At 39.0% G+C, this 14,258-nt stretch overlaps 1 protein-coding gene across 2 annotated transcripts in view; it reads left to right on the top strand.

The window, feature by feature from the left end:
- Positions 1 to 14,258, top strand: part of cntn4 (contactin 4) — a 142,409-nt gene that overhangs the window by 32,662 nt on the left and 95,489 nt on the right. For both annotated transcript variants that reach the window (XM_051416536.1, XM_051416535.1), the window contains exon 3: positions 11,731 to 11,863. In XM_051416536.1, the coding sequence (XP_051272496.1) occupies positions 11,731 to 11,863 (133 nt within the window). The remainder of the gene's footprint in view (positions 1 to 11,730; positions 11,864 to 14,258) is intronic.

Raw genomic sequence — 14,258 nt, 5'->3', positions numbered from 1 at the left:
AACCTAACTGTGGCGAACAATAAAAACACATCCAGCCGGAGCCTTCACATTTCACACATGGTGAACTCTTACATGGATGTCCTGAAATGTCCTTTCCTTTCTCAGAACAGTTTGCACCTCATCTCAGTGGGTGTTCTGTTGTGGCTCCAATAGTGGCAAAGCCACTCCAAACAGGTCAGGCTGAAAGCACGAATACAGTTCAGGACGGCCAAATCAGAACCATTTTCAGGCCGTTAATCTTCTCCTTTATGGCCAGCTTAAGCTAGAGAGAGCATAGTCTGCCCAAAAATATCCCCCTTCCAGCTCTCAGAAGATCAATGCTGATACCATCTGAATAGCTGTTTGATTGTAGCATTGTTGGATGACATTAAAACCTGCCAGCCCTCAGTGGATTAGTTTCAAAGACCCAGGCTGCACAAGACAAAGCGAGTGATGGAGTGGGGCTCCATGAGCGCAGGGGCGGTTGTTTGCAGGGCAATATTTGTGCCATAGATTATTTTGCACAGAATCATAGACAGCATGATGCATTTTAGCCAGACAACATAACATTGCTATAAAGTGGTGTATTATTTTGTGATGTCTTTGAAAATATGTTGAACTAACACACCATGTAGACAGATACAGCAGGAAATGAAAAATACGTTTTCTAAGTGTAAAATAAGAGGTGAAATTCCTGGAGTTTATTAGAGACATCAAATTCCCACTGTGAAACAACACATATATAAAGTCAAACACTTTAACAAAGCCACAGTTGAAAGGAAATCCTATAATTAGGGTATGACAGCAATGCTTTATTATTTATCAGCTGTGTGAAGAGTTGGAAAGTATATGATCAGAAAAGTAAATGTGACAATCAAATCCTGAGTCAAATAGACAACAACACCTGAGATAATTTCCACATTAATAATGGAGTAAAATATAATTAATATGACATATATATACATATATAAAAAATTGGTTGTCTATAAATAAATAACAAATTAATGCGAATAGAATAGTTTGTTCTGTAAAATATTAAATAAAAAAATTAATTGAAAAATATATCAAAAAGGAAGTAGGGGACAAACAAATCAGTCCCGTATCCAAACTGTGATTATCTTTATGATCATATCAATATATCTATATAGATATATCCAATCATACATCTACTAATTAAGACAAGGACAATAGAATCAGTTACTATTCAAAAAATATGAAATCGTAACAAAATAACTAAACTCCTAACTAAAAATGTAATACAATAATAAGAAAAAAAAATCCTTCAGAGGAGGAAAATAACCAAATTGTAAATGGGGAATGACATAACAAGAGGCCATACAATAGCATTGCATTAAATAGCAATTTATCATTCAGGGAAACACTTTAAGAGAGTGTTTCCCGTTTGCTTTAAGGAGTAGCTCAAGGGAGATCCACTTTCTGATTGCCACTGTTAATGTGCTGTCTCAGGTGTTTGATATTTGACTGAAGAGTTTTGGTTTCCCTTCCTGTTACTTTGATTTTTCTGATTATATACTTTCTGAAACTCTTCAGTGTTCATTTCCCTGCAGTTCCTATAATTTATAATGTGTTCACAGCTGATAAACGTTGAAGCATGCACATCAAACCCTAATTATACAATTTAATTTCAACTGTTGTAGGGGTTGTGTCATTTCTTTCTGTTCACAGTTAAAGAGGCAATCAGTTTTGGGAGCGCGTTGCACAGTTGAGGTTTGACCTAATCACTTCATTAAACTCTGCTAACAGAAGTCATGATTGTTAATCTGTTTCCCTGGCCATTTGTGTCCATAGGAATGCAGTGATGACCCTATGTCACTTCATCTAATAATGAAAAAAAGTTATTTTTTTCTAAAAACAAATTTGTGTCAGGTATCCCATTTTGTGTTAGTTAACAAACAGTTTGGGAACATTTCCTTTCATAAACCTTGGCTCAGGTAAAGATTTTATGACACCCAAGATGATAGTGAAATGTTTGAGAAGGCAAATATGTCAGTAAAAGGGTACAGAATGAAGAAAACGTACAGTATAAAAAGGCCTATAATCTTAAGATGAATAGCACCCTGTAAATGTTTAAAGTACCAAAATAAATACAGAAGACGACTATAGTACATTCAAATGAGAGGAAGAATCATCAGACTGTCACAAAGAAAAGTAAGGACTGTAAAGATCAAAGACTTTTCCTACGTCTGTACATATTTTTCATCCCATTTAAGATTCAGAAATCTTTGAATGTCACCATAATGTAGGAAACAGCCAATTTCCAGAGTGCTGATGGTATTCCCTGTGGCAGTAACCTGGTGCTTTCTGCTGACATGTTTCTCCCCACAGAGTCACATGTAGATGAATGAGGTTGTAAGAGTGAGAAGGGAAACAGCCCGTTGCAGGTGTGTGAAGCCTACTGGGAGGACTGGTAAAGGTACCTGAGTGCTAGAAAAACATAGGGTTAGGATTTTATTGGTGACCTACTTCTGTTCTGCTCAGCAAGCCTCCACCGCATGAGGACATGCTAAACAGCCTCCCCCGAAACTGGATAAGAGGAAAGTTTCAGGCTGGTTCGGTTTACAAAGAACTGAAACAAAGCTTGGGTTAGCCTCATACATACTGTACATATATACTGCATACTTAATTCAGATAATTCACATACAAACGGGCGTGTCCCGAGGGGGTGCACTGGCATCCATTGGCACCAACCGTGTCATGCCAGCATGTTAAGAAGGGGGCTAAATAATGATCCAAATTTAGGCTAGATTTTGGTGATGAAAAAACTGGCATGGTCATTTTCAAAGGGATCCCTTGACGCCTGACCTCAAGATCTGTGAATGATTCTCCCCTTTGCAGACATGCCCACTTTATGCTAATCCCATGACATTTTAGCAAAAAAAACATGCAATTTTTCTTCATGTGGCATAAAGTGCTTTATTTTTGTCCAATGTATTTGGCACTTTTTTTATTCATTTACACGTGGTACTTCCGCCAATGCGCCACCAGAAAAAATGTGCCCCGAAGAATTTCCTGTTGCCAAAATTCTGACTGAATCAGACTCGTCAGACGTCATGTCAAAATGGGTGTATCCCCCTCTGCATGTGGAATTTAAGAATGGGCCAGAACTATGCTCCAGGGGAGAGCCCTCATTAGTTTATACAATATCACCCACCACTGGATTTGTAATAAACTTCAGCTTCTTCTTTGACCCACCTTTAACCTTACGCTCTTCCAGTTTAAAATGCCTGAAAGTAGCACAAAACTAGTGTAATCCGTAACACATTGCTCTTCACTGTCAGTAATATTATAAAATAACTTTATAGTCGTCACGTTTTACTACATTGAGGCCCTTAAATGCTTTTGTGTTCACATTAGATAGAAATCTGTCCCACTTTTGATTAATTCATGGCCACAAGATATAATTAGTTTCCACATTTGTGTTAAGTGTGCATACCATGGAGAGCACACATAATCAGCTTTTCTCTCCAAAGTGTGCACCTGCTTCATTTGTGTTGTTGAATTACTTGTGTGCGTCTTTAAGCACGGTGGGTATTCTTGGTATAAGGAGTGCTGTGGTTGCACATTGATAACCCACCTACGCATTCAATGTTGCCTTGTTGCCTGTTATGGTGGTGAAATCGATGCCCAGTGAAAGTTGATTTTATAGTTTAGTCCTTAATTGTCAGTGTATGTCGGTGCACAAAACATGCCTCCCATAATACTTGAAGCAGGTGCACTGCACTTCATGCTTCGGCGAGAAAGGCTTAAGCATTCAATGTAGCACAACATGGCCTCTGTATATTTTCTTCCTATGCCCCCTCCAGGGCTCTGTAAAGCGGTACTGAAGCGGGGGTTACGCCACAAAGTGACATTGGCTCATCTATAATAATAATAATAATATGTAGTTAGTACTTGCAGGGTTAGTTGGTGAACAGCTGTAGCTAGCGAGCAAAGCAAGCTTGTCTTTCACAATGTTCTTTTCGCTTATTATTATTTTATTCCCTTTTTTTAGGATTTAAGTAGTTCCACGCAGAAACCTTTTATACTTTTACAAAATATTAAAATTCATTCTATGTAATAAGCCAGAGTTTGAGTGGTGCCTTTCAGCTTAATCTCTATCAAATGAGCTGTCTGACCCAGGAGTGACTCAGCAGTTACCATCACCATGGCAACCTTTAATTGCAGGTGGGAACACACAGCTGATTGAGATGTGGTAATTAGATAGCTTTGTGATCTCTGTGGCGTCCCTTATGCCTTTCACATAAAGAAGCGGCTGAAGGAGTGTGAAGACCTGCTTAATACTCCTTCAGCCGCCTCTTTATTCAAATTAAAGCCAACAGTTCAGTTTGTCGTCGGCTGTTCAACATTCAGCATTCACGCTTCAGAAATAGCCTTTTCTAGTCTCTCTGCTGTTTACTTTCCCTGACATTTTGTTCCCCAGTACCCAAGAGGCAAAATAAAGCCCTCTAGCTAAGCTTGGTCGCTAAGGGGACAATGAGTTCACTGTGTATTCAACAGCGGTGTACCATCATTTCATTCATCATATATTCCATCGATTCCTGTCTTATCACTATCTGCAAAACCATTTCTGTAGTGGGGAACAGTTAATACTCAACAAAGGAAATTAAATAACAGCTAAAAGGCTACCATACTTCCTCTATTTTGGACTCATCAAAGGTCAGCGTTGTCAAGTCGGGTTGCTAGGGGTCAACCGGTTAATTTTGCCTCCTTGTGGTGATTTCATTGGAACCCATTGATTTTGCTCTAAAATTCTGCTGTTTTGAATCCCGGTGTGTCACGACCTTTACTCGCATTCCACTGTCCATCGAGGACTCCTCAAAACTTCAGATCTTGTTTCATATTTCTCTTTCTCTTCTGTATCCACAGTAATCTGCTGTCTGTACAGTGAACTGCTAGTAACCCAGCATGATTGCAGATTTGCTAAAATGTGAACAAACAGGCCACAGGCACAGAAGTGTGGAACTGTGTGTATTGAGGTTAATCCTCGATAACTGTTCATCAGTTTTCAACAGATTAGCTGTGCAGCGCAGGATAAAGCTTGCTACAGTGTCACTTTTGCCTCATGGTCTGATATTGAAGCCCCATGGCATCTGGTGCAGCGGTACAGTGGACGGGAAGATGTTGAGCTGAAGTCAGGGACCGACTTAAAACTGCATGCAAATTGACCACGAGAGCTTTTCACATATTTATCAATTAGCTTTCTCACTTTCAAATTTTATTTTTATTTAGAAGACAGAAAATAAATATTTATGTCTGCTTCCAGTATAATTCACACCCATTTCCAGTGTCTGAATACAGATCTTTGTGAAATTAACAGATACAGATTATGGGTCTGTGTTACACCGCTACTATGTATGCAGCCCACACCCCTTGTTTGCCTTGAAGAATTGCACACCTACAGCAAGCGCAAAAGCTAGCATTATGCCTGTATGGGGACTGGATTAAGATAAATATGCCTCATAATTTGAAAGATTGCATGTTCTGAAGATATGCAATATTTGCTAGTGTTTATTTAGCACAAGATATATTGGATTTGGCATATAACCACAATAAACAGGCTAGCCGTATCTGTGGAAATTATTTCACAGATATTTTCACAGATTTTTAGTGCTGATGATTTATGTGTAATAAAGATATTAATCTTCACTGAATATAAAATTGAGTCCGTCACTTTATCAACTGACAAAGAGCATTGTTTCTTATTCTGACAGGTGTGAACTATGAGAGTCATTCTAGCCTATTCGGGACATTTTTTGTGTTCTCCTCTCTCTCCCATTCTACCTCTTTTGTGTTTTATTTCAGATAATACAGAGAAACATTTGAGACCTTCCATGTCCTCTGCCATGTCATGCCTTTTGTATAAGGTTAGATTATTCTTGTAATTCTCGCTGATAGTGGACACACAACAAGGTTTGTTAAGTGTTTTGCCGCTGGAAAGCCCTTGACTCGTGCTACAATAGCTGTCAAAAAATGGAGCTATCGAATGCGACCGTGCCTATTGTGGGACAGCCAGTATTATCTTCTGCTACAAATGGTGCACTGTTGGCAATGAGCACACAGTCAATTCATTTTTTGCCCAATAATTTATGCGCTTACAGCAAGCATAGTAGGCTGTTTGTAAGCAGAATATTACAGATATACATATTTGTTGTGTCCTTGAACGACCTGAGTAATTACTGAATGACCAGGAAACAACAGACACAAGCCGGAAATAATTAGAAGGGAAAAGATGAGAAAGCATGTTGCTGTATTGTTTTAAATCCTCTTTTGGAGGGATGTTGGTTAATGGCTGACAGGCATTCCTCAGCAAGAATAAGCTGCTTCTCTACACTGTAAAACCTGACAACACATCTTAATAAAAGAAGTAAATTAACTCACTCATTCACAATTTCTGAAGCAACTCTGTTGTTTTGAGTGAACTTAAATGTGTGCAGTATTAGGTATCTGCAATATAATTCCAGTTTGTTTCATTGACTAATATTCTTGAAGTTAACTTTATATTATTACAAAAATGTAAGCATTATAATGATGTATAGCTTAGGATTTTTCAATTTTATTAGTTTATTAATCATCATAAGCCCAGGTATGCATTCAGATAATTATCAATGATCCAAAAATGACACAAAGTGTAAAGACCTGATGTTAGTCACATAAAAAACACAGAAAATTAATTACCTGTCTGCCATTTTGATAATCAATTAATTATAAATGTTTTTATCGTGTGTCAGCTGTTTTGACAGGTAACTTAATAATTTGCTTTAGTGAAAGAAAACTGAGTAAATTTAAACTTGGTGGTAACATTTGTATAAAGAAGATGCATTTAAGTTACTTCACGTTCACATAAATGCTGCATATGAGTGTAACTTTAATTCACTGATTGGAATTGGTACATTACTTCTACTCGATGCAAATGTCTTTCACGCTTTAATTGTTTGAGAAAATAAACTTTAAGGCAATCGGTTTCTTCAAACAGTTTTGAACTAACTCATCAAGTGTTACAGTGTGCACAGAGCAGTTGTAGTCCTATTGAATCTAAACACTGTTTAAAATTACAGATCTATTGTGTGATCAATTTGTTTTCAGCCAGCCCAGCTTTGAGCAGTGACAAAGCTCTGACAGCATCAATGGCTGAATCTATAGAGACTTCATTTCTAGGTGTTTTTACTAGAAATTTCTCTCCTTATAACTTCCCTCTCCAGACTTTTGCAGATTGCAGGTTTGTCAGAGGCGATACCTTTAAACACTGTGTTCAGTTTTGCATAAAAAAAGAATAGCTTACCCCATGCTAAAACTGGCATGAGGTCTAAATGCATCTCAGGGATTGGTAGCATACTCTGATGCTGTAAAAATGTGAGGCGAGCAGGGAGACATTTTCTTGATTTAGATTGCCTATTGAGCAGCGCTTTGAATTATGCATTATCCCCGTTCATGCCATCCTGTACAACTACGCACAGCTCTGTCACTACCTTCACAACACAATGCAGTAGCTTCCTGTTGCTTAGAAAGCTTCTGCAGTAAAAACATGGTTGTGATCTCCATTGTGGATGCAGTAGTTACAAAAGACTGTTGTTCTACCACAGATTGTATTTGAATGTCGTCCGCAGCAATATCAGCGTCTTGTTTAGTGAGTGTGTGCAGGTTGTGGCCTGATGGAGGTGATGAAGAAAGGGTCAAAAGATCAAAATACGAGGGAACTTAAATTTCAGCAGCAAATATTAGAGGTGTGCTATGATTAGATGTGGAAAGAGCTTGTCAAGAACCAAAGAGATTGTCAGTAGGAAGGTTGTTCTATATGAAGAATCAAAGGGTCAACAAAATCATTAGGAATTTTATTTCGGAGGATACAAATCCCTATACTGAATTCAAAGGCATGTAGGCAGTTTAACACTAATTGTAGAGATATTATGCTCTGGTTGAAAGTGTTCTGAGGATACACTGACAGCCAACCAACAAAGGTGGCCACCCCTTCAGTAATAAGAAAAAGAGCAAACAACCTCAAGAGCAAAGATGTTCTTTTTTATATACTTTATTGCAAACATGCACCGGTTCAATTTCTGCACTTTCTGCAGTATTACAATATTATACTGTGGAAATTTTGCTTTTAAAGAAAGGAAACAAACATGTAGGACAGAAAAAAACATGCATATATAAATATACTGTACTTATTTAAATGCAAATAGTGGTAATGTAATGGAAATTAGCTTACTACTTATCAGGAACAATGTGAATATTATGTATGGCTCAAAACTGTTAAAGTATAAACTGTGTCAGTGACATATTTAGCAGGATTTAAGATTTTAACTACCTCTTCTTGCAGAGTTGTGACATTTTAGAGAGTGGCATCATCTGACAGTCTCATATATACTGTGGAGCTCCACAGATTGGGGTGTAATTTATTTTCCTGAGGAACACACAATAGAGCTGCAGTGTGAGACTGTTCTCGCAGCCCTCCTACTGTATAACACTCTCCCTGCAGCCTGCCCTGTCCGGGCACGCAGTGCTATATTTGACATGGTGCACAAGGAGGATATGAGCTAGTTATTGTTCTGTACCTACCTTTCTTAGTTAAAATATAATGTTAACAGCTGTCCAGTATTACCTGAAGTCCTCCTCCACCTCCCAAAGCACAGACTCATTTATTAGGTAACTTCCCGGTCAAGACAGATTGCCAAGCATGGAAACTCAATAAGGAAGTGGGAAGGGCAAAAAAAAAAAACTTGACTTCCTGATAATATATTAATGTTATCACCCCGCCTTAACTTCCACACTTTGAGACCATGATTCAGCTGTTCTCCCAGCCAGCTGTGTGAATGCTCTAAAGCTCATTACCCAGCCCAGTCATAGCAGCAGTCACTTCTCAACTTCTACCATAGGTTGAGGCCTAATCTGTACCCTATGTCACTAAACAGTGCCTGATTTTCTTATTTTATTTGCTGAAACACACAATGTGTATACATGAAATATATTCCCCACAGTAACGCTGCAGTCACATTATTGTCCTGTACGGATGGACAGATTGTTGGATTGCCAATAGAAACACTGCTGCACTGTTTGGAAATGGAGAAGTTTATTCTGGCATGTTTCAACGTGTATTTAGTTTGTTATCTTGCTCTTATACACATTTTACAGTTCATTATCACTCCGATCAATATTTATTTATCACCCGCATCAGAACCGTGAAATCCTGTTCTTTTCCAGGGCTGCATGTGGGGGAAGTTTGGTTGCACAGAAGGGTAGAGTGACCTTGACCATGACTGTGTGCACATTTTTTCATTCACTTGATACAGAACAACAGTGGCCTGTACATCCAGGTAACAATGAGACTACACGAGGCATTCACTAAGTGCTGTTATTCACTGTGACAGAGAGCGACCATCAGCAGGGAGTTTGCAGAGGAGAAGTCTATGTTAGATGGGTGTGTCAGAAAAACAAAGACTCTGTTAATGTTGTAGAATTCAGCAATCTCTCCACCGGCATCAGAAGCACCAGCTGACCAACGAACGTTCTTGCGGTTGCCACGTGGAATTACTGTACCCAGGATGACAAATATGTAGTTACATTTTGGATAAGGTGCATGATGGCTAGGTTGGGGCGATATGTCGCTGATATATTTGCATGTGTGTGTGTGTGCCCCCCCCCAGTAGTTTCACCTGGGTAATAAGCAGCTAGTACAATCTCTCTCTTAGCTCACAAACTCACAAAATGTCAGAAAGGACATGTATAAAATACTGATATTCCTCATTAAACAGAAAAATACATCAGCACACCTTCTGAATTCAAGCTTCTCTCTTTCACAAACTACCAAACCAGCTTAACCAAGTTAACTCATCTTAAAACAAACTTTATTCCAACTCCACAGAAACAAAATAAATCTCACCAAAACCATCTTGGTTAGTCTTTCAACTCTTGTGTCTAACCATTTAACCAGGTTGGAGGTGAAAATTTTCTGACTTTACATGCTGCCTCTTCCTCTCTGGTGCCCAAACTCACTTCTCTCCCACTTCACGCCTCTCCTGCCCCGGCCTGTCCCCGCCACGGGAGGCTGAGTCCTATTCGGTTTCACTGTAAAACACCTTGTTACTGCATTCCCTGTGCTCAAACTGGCCAAAACAATACCCTAAATTAGATGTGAACATATTCTGGCTCTACAGCTGTTTCCTCTCATGTGTTTTCCAGCTCAGTGTGTGTACTGTGCCGCTGAAAAAGAGTGTTGCTGAGCAAAGGCTCTCACTCGTCCTTTGGTGTCTGACCTTTAAATTAGCAAAACAAAATCTCCCCAAAAAAACACAACCAGCAACGGAATGGCTGATAGTCGATGTATTCGTCAACCCTAATGTTGGCTAAAGCATACAGTGTAGCAACAGTGGCTGCGTGGCCAAAAACATATATACTTCTTGGGTGGACTATCCTACCCTCTCTGCCTTCCCTTGGCCTGGTTGCTCCTGCTGTTGGGGGTGTTGGCCAGGGGCTCACCTCCACCTCCCATTATCACTTTCATGGTTATTATTATTTTCTTTTTCTTTTTTATTGTCTTAGAACAGTTATTTTTTCCTTCTGTTTCTTTCTTTTTCTCTCCTTTAATTTCCCTCTCACACATGTATTTACACGTGCTATTAACCTCAGCCACACAATTCAAGCACACCACCGTACAGTAGTTGACCTTGCATCCGATGAATTTGAACTTGTAGCCTCCCACACCTTCACTGTAATATTGTTGGATGGCAGAAACTGTTTTGCTGGTCTGTGTTAATGCCAATACTTTCTGACACCTCCACCATCGTTAATGTCTGTATTCTGTCTTTTCTTTTTTCATTCTATTGCACCAATTAAAAAAAAAAAAAGGATTTTTGGACAGCTCCAGCGCAAATAAAATCATGGTTAAATCTTTTCTTGTTCAAAAATGTTTTGAAATCCTCTATGAAGCTCCTTCAAGTACTGTACCATAGACACTGCTGTTCAGTGATAGGCAAAAATGGGCCGAGACTTCTAAAGGGAAACATGCAAATGTTGTTCTGCGTTCTTCTTCTTCCTCTTCTTCTTTAGATTTCAGATTAGCAAAGTAAAATCCAATATCTATGTTATCTTTCAACTGGATAAAACTGTCAACACAAAAAAGGCTGATTAAGACAAATAAAGAATCAGACACCAGTGAATCTGACTGACAGTGGTTGCCCCAGCTGTAAAGAATAGGAACAATTATGCTATGAGAAAGAAATAAGAGTGATTACGTTTGTTCATTTTCCTTGTCATCAAAGGGTCATTGATACTTTCTAAAGCCAGCAAGAAGCACCCTGCGTTAATGGCGCCTTAATGGAGTAACTGAGACTCGTGTTCTGTCATTTACAATAAAGAGCTCTAACCGCATGAAACCAACTGATTACACAGACACACAATCCCAACATCACTGGACAAATAAGTAAACAAATGAACAAATTAAAGCAGGTTGACCAAAGTAAATAAAGGCATTTTTCCAGACAACTGTTCAACATAAATCAGGCTCTGGATCCTATTACCACCTAAATAGCTGTTGAAGACACGTCTCACTTCAAATCATTCTTCTCCTTGCCCTGGTGGCGTGGCAGGCGGGTCAAATTGATATGTTTTGTCTGCTTGTGGTTTGGCTCTTCTAAACACTTAAAGCAGCATCAACCTGTCTAATTGGCTGTTTTACAAACAGGCCGGTGTCTAACTTTATATTCAGCTGTGTTGTCTTTCCCTGTTGTCCCACAGAGAGCAGTGTCCTGCAGAGTCCTGTCTTTACCAAGCAGCCCGGCAGCATCGTGTATCCTGTGGAGACTCTGGAGAGGAACAGGGAGGTGGTGTTTAGCTGTGAAGCCCAGGGAAGCCCACCCCCCATCTACCGGTGAGTGTGTGACTTTGATCCTCCCCATCGATGCTACTTGCTTTTATACAGCTGACGACGTCAACATCCTTCAATTTTAGACAACCCATCGCTGGCAAGTGTCTCAATCTTGTCTTAAACAATCCCTCTTTGCATTTTGGCAGCTCTGCCAATAGGAACATAATGTCTGATATTTGTTATGAGTTTGTTTTTTATAATTTCCACATAAAAATCCTTAAAAAGGCATCAACAGCATTTACCTCATTAAAAAATCCAGAATCTATGAATATGCAAATTGGGTTCATTTCTGCTGGACACAAGATGTCTCCTACTTCAAAGTCCATTCTCAGTGTATGTGCACTGGTGGCTTCAAGTTTCTACATCACACTGTACAAGTTGCACACTGGATCAAAGATGGATTTTTTTGCAGAAAAAAAAAACGTTGGGGGTTAGATTTAGCACACATATTACCCAACTCAATTACAGCTTCACATTCCCTGTTTACATCATCCAAAGCATAAGTGGAAAAGCATCTATGTTCAAAACTAATCCATCACAAATGGAAAGCCATAAAAAAATTGTCCCTTTTCGATTTGTTTTACATCAATAATTCTTTTTGACAGTATCAATATGTTTTATTTGTTTTTGTTTTTCTTTCTCTGGAACACTGACAGTCATCTATCTATGCATTTACAGATGTTTGTAGTATGTTGTATGATGTTTGTATGTTTGTTGTGTTGAAAACGTGTGGACATACAGGCAAAAACTACAATTAAAAATTATAAAAAGCTTTTTTTTCAGAAAAAAATAACAAAAATATCCAAAGATTCAATTTAAAAAAAAATAGATGGCTCTAATTGTTCTTAGTTGACAAGTTTAAGATGCTTTTGCCACTTTATCCCCATCTCTGGATTGAGGTTCATAAAACTGGTACTTTTTTATTTTATTAGAGCATAAACATAGAAATGTAAACTAGAATGGGTAAAGGGTTGTCACCACATGATTGTAAAGGGGTCACAGTCAATCTGTGTAATTCTTGATAGCATAGTAAGAATACAAAGTAATTCCAGAATGGATTTGCAGCTTTCTCGTGTGATTCAAACTCAGTCACAAACTGAAACGATGGGCCATACAACAGAGATTGTATTGTTCTTTTGATCCCAGACAGTTTAATCCACACACTCTACATGACACTTCTGTTCCAAAACTGGAAAGTTTCTAATCTGACAAAGCCGGAAGCTGCCCCACTGACAGTGAATTAGACTTTTTGTGAACTCAAAAAGTGTTTCTACTTTCAAATGTGCTTTACTTCTTTGTAGTCTTAAGCAGAGAAAGTGTCCTTATCCTGTAGTATCGCGCAGTATATTGTCCTTGTGTCCTCAGATTCAGTCTTCCATTCATCCTGAATGAAACCGCTCCAGGATTTGTCTCTTGATGCATCAACAAGAGAGTCTTGGCTCTGTTGTTTCTAGCTTTAGAAAAATACTTGTTCATCCTCGCAAATCAAGCCTGAGCTGATCAGGATCATAGGAATGTATTACATGAATTCTATTTTCTGGTGGATTTTCCCTTCAACCCCCTGCTGGAAACGTGTCTCGTCTATCTGTAGCCTAGGAATGCATGTTAAGCTTCCCACCCAGCTCAAACATCTTTTTTCCCAGTTCAAAGAGCAGCAGTTTTTTCCCTCTTTATTTCCTCCTCGCATGGACCATTAGTCTATTGAAAGGGTCTTGTGTTGTGTTGCAGAATCTCTGGCAAGTAAAAGTTTAAATCAATCATGTTTGCTCACTGAAATTGCTGGGGTGAGATTTGGAAGGATTGGTACATTTAATACTTGGGATTGAGCCAGCTTAGAGGATGACCTAATCAGCTGTTTCCTGTCAAGGTCGCTGCGTGGTCCTGTCGGAGCGGCTGCTGCTCTCTAAAGATGTGTTGCAACGGGCCGACAACAGCTAAATCATGTTCAAAGTTCATTAGTTGCACATCACACAGCGGTAAACTGTGACAGTTTGAGCTGCAGTGTTTACATTAAATGCCACAAGCAAACATATGGTCTGCACTAAACCTGAATGAAGTTTTCGAGGAGGAGAAAATGGGTAAAAATCCAATTCCAGCCGCACAAGTGAATGGTTAAGAATCTTATGATAAATATGGATTGGTTAGATGAGAAGATTGATATCACACTAATATCTGTTAAAAATAAGACTACAAATGAAAGTAACTCAGCAACAGTAGCTGACACACTGGAAGAATACACCTACAGTGTATTCTCAGTCTTCAAAACAAAAGTGCACAACAAAATGAAACATAAGGGGTCGAGGGATGGAGGGGATGAAAGGATGAAGGGATGAGGGGGTAAGAGTCGAGGGATGAGGGGAAGGGGTCGAGGGCTGAGGGATAAGGGGGTAAAGGAAGG

The sequence above is a fragment of the Dicentrarchus labrax genome, unplaced genomic scaffold, assembly GCF_905237075.1.
Source record: "Dicentrarchus labrax unplaced genomic scaffold, dlabrax2021, whole genome shotgun sequence".
In the NCBI taxonomy this organism is placed as follows: Eukaryota; Metazoa; Chordata; class Actinopteri; family Moronidae; genus Dicentrarchus; species Dicentrarchus labrax.
The sequence above is the reverse complement of the archived record's forward strand: the minus strand, read 5'-3'. Positions and strand labels throughout refer to the sequence as shown.